Consider the following 9,620-nt stretch of genomic DNA (forward strand, 5'->3'; position numbering starts at 1 on the left):
TATAACTTTGATTGCACTTTTAAGTTTTATCTGTTTAAGAATATTCAAATTTGAATCCTTGATTCGCAAACATTTACTATTTTGAGAAATTAACATTGCCAACGCCCGTTTCAATAGATATATGTCAAGTCATTTTTGATGGTGTAAGCAGTGCTCATGAAGGTGCAAGCAGTGGTCATTATGTTGTTGTTGATGTCATAACTGTTCATAAGCAGTGTTCATGATGTTTTGAGTTTTGAATAGAAGAAATAACAGATTCGAGTGTAGAAATTATACTACACTGTACGAGTCAGTTTATAACCGGAACATAGTATTTGTATTTATCTGTTAAAAACTAGATAACACAATGATGGATGCATAACAATAATTGGCGTATTAAGACCTATTAATTTCACGTATTAATTTTGAATGAATTCAAAACCACATTAAATACATGTGGTAACATTGTCGTGATCGTACACATAACATGTCTGGAATATCTGAAGTTATTTAACAAAATGTGTGCTTATTTAATCCCTATTCTATATTCGATAACAACGGGAAATTGATTTTAAAAACGTAAATGAGTAGATTCGTAACTATATCATATTGGCAAAATTATTCATAGTAAATCCTTTTTAAACAAACATGTTTTATTTTTATTGGTCATTATCTACCCTTTCGAATGATATACTGAGGCACTTTGGTTTTCCAGTTGCATAATCAAATATATAACAATTGCAAACATTTAACTATCAACGTTGATTCATGCTAAATCAGCCAATGATACTAGGCTCATTCAAACTGAAAGATAAAGAAAAAAATATCATTAAAATGCGATAAAGATTCTACAAATTTTCAGTCAAATTTTCAGAGTTGAAATTATTTAATTTGAAATTAATCTTTATTGCCTGAGTAATTTTACATTAAAAGTCCAATAGCCTATACCGTTATAAAATTTGAATTTCTTACATAGATTTATTAGGGCTCTTAAAACGGAAGGAAATTGTGCAATTCTTAATCCGTATTAAGTTAGAATTCTTTTGAGTTTTGGTCATCGTTACAATTAAACTATTCAGAAATTGTTCTCACGAGTTATTGATCCAACATACATCAAACTATACATTAATCTAGAAAGTTCAGTCCGTTTATGACAAAATCTCCCAGCGAAGCCCCTAAAGGAGACGATGAAGATAATATGTTCAAATGTAGAAAAATAATTACATATCCGTACCTCTGTTCACAAATGTAAAATGATTTCTGGTCACAGTGATAATCGTGCCATGTGTATGATTCATGACCCCAAAGGCATGCGCAGTCTTGGTTATTTTTATCACTCGTTTCTGGTTGCCCTGGATACCAACTGGTATAACCATTGGAGAGGAGTGTGCGGTCGGTATACCATACCCATATTCCTTCAATCTCTCCATCTGTTGCACCCAGCCAAAACCAGTTGTCTCTTTTGGTGGATGTTGTTATAAAAATTATAACATTGTACTAGGATAAGTTATTTTAGAAAAGAAACAAATATATCTGATGTGTTGCATGATAAATAAAACTCAAAATGATTTTATATGCCATATATAATTTAGTTTTACCACACTTGATCTCAGTTTCGTTATATAGTTCTGGTACTTCTGGATCATTCTTATTATTGATCACAAATACTAAGTGGTTAAGATTGCAAACACTGTTTAAGTCTGTGCATAAAGGACACAAAGAATGATTCACTTTACATTTCCTCACAAGAACTGACTGAAAAAATCGAAAATGTAAAGCTCGGGAAATTGCTTGTCTTGTCATTGGTTTTGGAGACTCTTTTCAATCCAGAATTTATAGATACTGTAATACTGTTTCACTGATTAAAGAAGGTTCAAACATTAAATATATCTAGATGAGTGGTTAGACAATGACAAAAGTCATTAACAATACAGACAAGAAAAAATATCTGCTGGTAAAGAAGTAACATATGATTTAAGGCCTAAGAAATGATACACAAACCACGTGTGACTTCCTAACTATTATAGAAACCACCGTCCAGCCAGCACGAAACAATGATCGGACGACCGTCGTCTGTCTTATCAGTGTGTTCGACTCTTAATGTATGTATCGTGTAAGTTATTGAATAATATACTTAACCGTCTTTAAACAATCGCTTGCTATGGTTCTGAAGGAATGAAAATTCATCTGCGTTTTCAATTGTCACCAAATGCGAACCGCCATAAGATACACAAGTTTGCTGAAATAGTATAATTATGCAAACTTGTTCCGAGTTTGTAAGGAAAAATATGATACAATACAATCTGGTTTTAAAATTGACAAGATTTTTTTATCATTGACGCCAGCACTATTAAGTGTTAAGAATTGAGTACCGCTCAAGCCGGTGCTAGAGGCGTGAGGAATGTTGCACATTATCATTATTCCTCATGTACAGATTCAATCAAACCGAGTCTGCGATTTTCATATAATTTTGTTGTGATAAATGCTTCCGAGGGATCACACTTTATTCAGATTTTTAGTGTTTCACACTGAATGACAACATGATACATTAAATTCAACGTTTAACTTACAGAAAGGCATGTATTCAACATTCTGTTCAAACAATTCCTACGGAAACATCTCAGTACAAATATATCAAATGAACAAAAATGCAGTAGGCGATTGTGAGACTATTAAAGGGTATATTTTTTTCAACTGTCAGGAACTTAACAAAACTGTTCTTTCTTCTGAAGTCATTGCATTCGTAAAATATTATAAAGAGTTTGTTTTTCATGTTAATATTTGTATATCACTCATAAATTTAATGATTAGTTGAAAAATCTTTAATTTCTTGATTGGTGTAACATAATGAGTATTTTTTTTAAATATTGTTAGCTTTCCCAAATACAATAACTACAAAAGCAAATATACACTGCTGAGTGTATATCTATGTAATCATAGCCCGTACCGTTGCTTCTGTCCAGTTAAGTTGATGGTCATCGTCAAATAGATAGCAAGATTCTCCGAATGTTATCCACCCATTTTCACAACATGCACCTGTGTTTTTGATAAAAGTAAGATAATGGCAAGCGTTTATAACTGATTGAACGTTTAATTCATCTTCTTTATAAAACATTTCGCAAAACACGGAATTCGAAATTTTGCGATTTAGGTGCTACTGATCTTAAATTAAGTTTTTTTTTAAACGAACAACATATTTCATTTAATAAGATAGTCTTGAAAATATACTACTTTACCAACTAATATCCCATACTAGAATGCATGTTATAATTGTACATAAATAAAGAACTTTCATGGTCAAAATCAAGTTATAATTTCAAAATGCTCTTATCATCATTTAATAAACTATGACATCTATCACAAACTTGACACTATTCGTTCAAAGATAAGAATACAGTTTTAATATGGCGTTAAAGCCTATTTCTACACTAGACTGTACAAAATTGCAATACATTTTGACGAGGTCAAAATTATAAAATACCATATTGTAAGAGCATTCAAATAATACTTTTAAAGAGCATAAAACATACCTTATCCATTTTTATGAAGGACACGCAAAATGTAACAAAATAAAGTTTTGATTATTTTCTTCGTTTATTGACCATCTTAGATGAGCTCTCGTACCTGAAATAAGGATTGGAAAGGCGCTGAGGGCTTCCTCCGATGTCGCCATATGACCTTATACAATATAAAATACGTTTGGTTAATTTTTATTTAAGGTTTTTTGTTCAGTTACCTGCGCAATGACCATACACGTTCCTCTAAATTAATATTTTTAATTTGGGAGAGTCTTTAAAAAAACTAAAATGAAAAGACGGGAAGGTGGATACTGTTTCGAATAATATAGCGCAAAGATAAGTGCAAACAAAATGTCTTTGGAAAGTAAAATAGAAAAAAGCCATTAGAACGTCCAAAACGACATACTTGAAAAACAATATTGAAGACTCGGTTTGATTGAGCCTGATCATGGAGGGTATTGGAAAATCTTTAATGAGACACATTAGTGCAATGCCATGAAAAGCGGCGTATGGAACCCAAGTGAACGAAGTAGTGTGCCTTAACTGAGAACACAATTGGCGGAAATATACATAGAATGGACTATTGAAAAGGGACCAGGGGTAATGCCATTTTGCTAAGTCACTGTTAGTACATTCTCCATTTGCAGAATTTAAAAAAAACATCTGCGGCGGTTATCAAGGAACTTTAAATGTCTCAATGATAAGCAGTGCAACAAATAAACAATGGACAGAACTAAATAAGTCAAAAATTTGATACGGAATTAGAGATTATGACAATTGCATATCATATATAGCTGTATATATAGCCATAAAAGAGGCACGCAAAAGAAAGGAAACATTAAAAGAGTTTTAATAGTATAGCTTGAAGACCCTAAAAGGAAAATTATCAAAAAAAGAAAAACTAAATATAGAAACAAAAAGGTATGCGAAAATAATTAGATACCAAAAATATAATATAAGGGTATGCAGAGATTGTTTTAAATAGCCCCGCACGGATTTACAATAGTCGTAGCCGGAAAATTTAAGCAACAATAATTAAAAGCATTTCCCGTTAAAATATAAAATATTAAATTATATTCTAAATTTGAGTTTAATTTAAATTTTCAAAATTGTTTTTTGTGTTACGCTTTCGTGCTAATTTATACCTTTTCTAAAGCTATTAAAGAAATAGCGAAAAAAGTGAATCAAATATACTAGTAATATATAATTGATAAATTGCAAGATTGGTTTTCCCTTTCCCCTTTCTCCATCAAAGTAAGAATTTGATATTTAGGGGAATATTGTCGTGTTTGAAAGGCATAATATGCCTCAGAATAAATAGTTTTTATTCTTATGAAAAAATGGCAAATGAATTTTTAAAGTTTAATTTTGGCTTTAGGGTATTAATAGATACCCTGAAAGTAGGAACGGTGAAAAAAAATGTCATAAATTTCAAAATATTTGTTTCCAAAGAAAAACTTATTCACTATAAGACTTATTGAAAGGAAAAAAGGGGAAAAAAAGGCTAGGGGAATTGGGCCAAAAGAATATTTTTTGATACTATAAAACACCAAAATTAAAATTTTGTATAGTTTATATTGAAAATAATTTCTGATAAATTGAAAAGTAAAAATTTTTAGATTAAAATTTCAAAAAATTTTTATTTAATTTTTTATTTGGACTACTTTTGCAAACTTAATAAATGTGTTCAAAAAATTTTAATTTTTTTTTTTTTAGTCGCCAGACGCACGTAGAAGGCATATGACAACTTTCCATCTTGACTGATGAAGGAATTCCTCAGGTGCCCCTCAAGGTGTTTCTTCAGGCAAAAAACGGGCAGTTAAGAAGAACCACCGACGTTCCGTTAGTTTGCTGGTGAGCTTGCTCACAAGAAACATTTTAAGGCCAGAATAATGTCAATCTGATTTAATAATAAACTTATGTCGGATTGAGAATGTATACATGACCAATCACAAAATAAAAGAAACTTTATTTTTTACATCTGTAATCTTTTTGCTTATCAATGCATTTTATTTACTTTATGTAATGTTCTTACATTAGGATGATACCCATTTCCTATCCCTATCTTAGATTACTGGTTGCTGATATATATCTCTCTCTATATATACACACACATAAATTTGTATATTTTTGACAGCAGTGATATTTCATAAATGCATGAATTTTATGTCTCAAATAAAAGGCATTTTTATTAGATTACAAATTTCCCTTTTATCATAGGTTTTATTTAATTGTTTGTTACTATACTCTTTTATTGAAAGGTGTATCTGTATTTAAAGACATATTTAAAAAGAGGGAAATTTGTCAAATAATATAAATCAGAATGTTTAATGTTTATACTCGACAATTAATACGAGAAAAATAATAATCTTAACTTTGTTTGTTAGGATGATAATTATGGTCATTAAAAATAAATAATACAAATAGAACACTTAAGGACTTATATGTTAATAACATGCACGAAACTAGCAATAAATTACGTATCTAAATTACATTTTGAAAGATGAATGTTAAAAATTCACGGGAGATGTTTGTTAAATTATTGTCGTTTGTCCTTTAATTCATGAAAATCATAAATACACAGAAATCTACAAAAAATGTTTTTAACTTAATAGAATAAACACTGAAGTAAATGTTTTGAAAATACCTCGTCACAATTTGTCTGTCTTTCTATTGTTATATTATTTTCACATGAATATTTTAGTTTTTCGATTTACTTTGTGAAACAAAATAGACAAGTCAATAAAACACGCAACACTTCCGATAAAATATTGCTATATGTATGACTTTGTTTAAAAAACTACAAGAGAAAATAAGCCCAAAAGAAATCAACATCTTTCATTTTCTACTTCACTTGAATTTCTGATAGTTCTCAGTTTTTAATTTTCCATTGATTTCGGTGTTTCCCTACTATGGTAACAACATCCGATATCGTAGGTCTCAAATGAACAATAACAAAAGTAAATATCACAACAATGAAATGTTTAAACAGGATGTGCCCTTGACTTGTTTTCAATAGATGTTTCTTCCAGAAGCTGACTGTAAGAAGGTGGTTCGGCAATTCCACTATAACTAAACGCTTGGACGCGAGTAGTTTCCCTGTTTTCAATTTCTCTTATCCTAGTTTCTAGTCGTTCAATCGTTTCCGCCAACTCTCTAGTGTTTCTTGTCCCTGCAGCACTTGCACCATTTGTATTAGCGCTTGCACTCGTCGAATTAGCACTTGTACCCGCAGCTGGAGCTGTTGTGTTGGAAAAAGGCTGTGCATTACGTCTATTTGTGTTATTTCTGGCAGGTTTTGGATCTTCTTTTATTTGCTCAAGGACTGTGTGTACCGGACAGTTACTTAAAAGCAAGTAAATAAATGAAAATATATGCACAACAAGCAGACCAATTGCAAGGCCTCTGTACATATCTCCCCGTTCACCTTCGATATCATAGTAGCAAGTGTTTCTCACAACAACAGTATTATTTTCTTTTTTATCTATTCCACAATTAACACCACCTATTGCAGTAAGAAGTATACCAGGAATACACCATAACATTCCAACTCTGCAGGTCCATGGCCAGATAATATTCTGGAAAATATCAATAAGTTTTATTACAAAAAGAATCACAATTGAACAATTCGGAAAACTTTCATTTTTTACAAGTGTTTTTTTTTTCACAAACAAAATTACAGTAGATTTATTGACATTTGACATGGTATTTGAAAACAGTAGTGAACTTACACCAATTGTTGTTTTCGTCAGTATTTTTATTATGTTCTTTCTGGTCACTCCTTTCTTCTCAACAGCGTTGACAACATATATTCTTGATATTAGGTTCACGAGAAGCTGCAGAAAAAATATTGAAATATCGTTTTATTTTTAATTATATAATTCTTTTTTCGACAAGGTAAGTGTGATGTAATAAACTCGTATAGCAGATATTGTACTTTTTTCTAAATTGTTTGATCACAGATAAATTAAGGTCACATTTGTTATAAGACTTTGTCGAGTTACTACTCAACCATTTCCTGAGAACTAGACATTTCATTATGTGGCTGCGGCTTTTCATACATTCTATGCTATGTGTGTGTAAGACATGATTCATAGCACCGATGAAAACATCAAAAAATCCTTTCTGATAGACAAGAAATTTTAGATAAGTCGTCGGTCAAAGATTATTTATCAGAGGCCTTTTACTCAAGGTATCTTGCATAATTTTAACAGAAAATAAATATGCAGGACTTTCGTATAAGTATCGTGCAAAATATGTGATGCACCAAGAGTTCTTTGTTTATTTTTTACGCCAACACTATAGGGCTATCATAAGAATCAATCTTGCAACTACAAATCTTGGAAACCTTTAGAAGAACTGACCAAAATTGTTCATTTAGACGACCATCAATCATGACTATATAATATTTTTAACTTACGATAGGTCCTAAAATAAATCCAGTGAAGAAGTATTGGTAGGGAAATGTTCCCCCATCATCCATACCAGCGCTCAGACTGGACAGTGATATACTTGCTGCCATGAAACCAAATATACACACCTCACAAAAATACTGATCACCAACAAACCTGCAACAAATATTTGATACCATATAATTGACAGTCTCCGTTACTAATAAATATATATTTGCATTAAGTTAATAAATTCTTTACTGAATAAATGAAATAGCAGTATTTGATTCAATACCTCTTCGAATGTGTAAATCAATCATGAATGGCAGTAAAACTATAAAAAAGAACAACATTAAATGATTAAATGGTATATAAATTATAGGTTTATTTGTTTGATATATTTCTACCTAATAAACCTCTTCTACAAATCAACTTTTGAAAAACTGTTATTCATCTTACATTTTATGCAAAGCGAAGATATCGCGGGTTTAGTAAAGTTTACAAAACAAACATAATTTCAGAGACGGTTCAAGTATTTTGGTATAACATAGTTAAGTTAGTATAAATAAAGAAATCATCCCTTTTATAAAATAAGATAAAGAACTGCTTAATAGTCCGATAAAAAAATCGATCGTAAATCATAAACATGCTTAAATATATTCTTACTTTCTCGGAGGGTGTTCTCCGTGTCCTTTCCCCATGTTTAATAGTCAAATTCTAAAAGAAAAATCAACCATTACTATACAGGGAAGTCATATATTAGAGAAGTAAGACGTCTATATGAATTGTTAAATTTTGCGGATGCATTTCGATGATTTCAAACAGTACAAAAATAAAATAGTTCTTTTTTTATATTTCAAACATGTATATTAAGATTATTTCAGAATTTTCATAATATCTATTTCTATTGTTTAAAATGACTACAGAATGAACAGCGTTGAAACGTTTATTTGTACTCAAATTAGGCTAAAGATCACACAAAATATTAATTTTAGATTAATTCTTTATTACAATGTATTATCTATCGAACAGTTTCCTGTTTTACCTGCCCCCATTTAATAAATTGACTGAATGGTGTTTGTTTACATGCATAACAACATTTATACAAACAAAACAACAGTATTATGTAATTTATAACAACGCAGCCATTTATGTTTTTCTTTCAATAAAACCCTTAACAATTGATAATGTTAGTTTCAAAGTTAACAACTTCTATAGCTATGAGAAGGTAAACCTTTACCTGACTATGATGTATGATATCCAAAGTTTAGAGACGAACTTTACTTAACATTGGATTTTGTACAACTGCCACAACTAATTAATATTTGACGTATTTATAAGTAAGATGTACTCTTATAAAAATAATATAAAATTAAAGTTTATCGATCTGGGGTATTAACGTCAACCATGCAGCACCATATATTGTACCAATACCTATCAAAATGATCAATACCACTTCTGTTTGTAGTACTCCTTTTTAAACTTTTTGTATACCCGGTCTATCGTTTAATCCATATATTGAACACCTTTTCAATAAACAATCAATAACAAATAGTCAACGGATAAAATCGAAGATGGAGGACATACGAAAATAATTTCATTTCTATTGGACTGATTAATTGAAATTTGTGACAAGGAAGCGACATTTTATAAAGGAAACAATTAAGATGTATTAAACTCTAGTGGTATGCTAATACATGTCCTGTTCATTTTTCCTGTTACATGGACAAGA

The 9,620-nt window shown here is 30.6% G+C and overlaps 1 protein-coding gene and 1 long non-coding RNA gene across 2 annotated transcripts; both read right to left on the bottom strand.

Annotated features, from left to right (window-relative positions):
• Positions 1-11: 11 nt before the first annotated feature.
• Positions 12-3,736, bottom strand: LOC132755522 (uncharacterized). The gene is made up of 4 exons (XR_009629225.1): positions 3,216-3,736; positions 2,927-3,015; positions 1,214-2,218; positions 12-783 (listed from the first exon to the last, which is right to left on the bottom strand). It is a non-coding gene; the product is annotated as an uncharacterized LOC132755522 (long non-coding RNA).
• Positions 3,737-5,232: 1,496 nt separating this feature from the next.
• On the bottom strand, positions 5,233-9,399 carry LOC132755527 (uncharacterized). The gene is made up of 5 exons (XM_060746401.1): positions 9,129-9,399; positions 8,555-8,605; positions 7,918-8,065; positions 7,229-7,333; positions 5,233-7,075 (listed from the first exon to the last, which is right to left on the bottom strand). Exons 2-5 carry the CDS (start codon positions 8,587-8,589, stop codon positions 6,482-6,484), a joined length of 882 nt encoding a protein of 293 aa, XP_060602384.1. The 5' UTR covers positions 8,590-8,605; positions 9,129-9,399; the 3' UTR covers positions 5,233-6,481.
• Positions 9,400-9,620: the final 221 nt, after the last annotated feature.

The sequence above is a fragment of the Ruditapes philippinarum genome, unplaced genomic scaffold (assembly GCF_026571515.1).
Source record: "Ruditapes philippinarum isolate M1 unplaced genomic scaffold, ASM2657151v2 ctg3528_1_1_1_1, whole genome shotgun sequence".
Taxonomy (NCBI): Eukaryota; Metazoa; Mollusca; class Bivalvia; order Venerida; family Veneridae; genus Ruditapes; species Ruditapes philippinarum.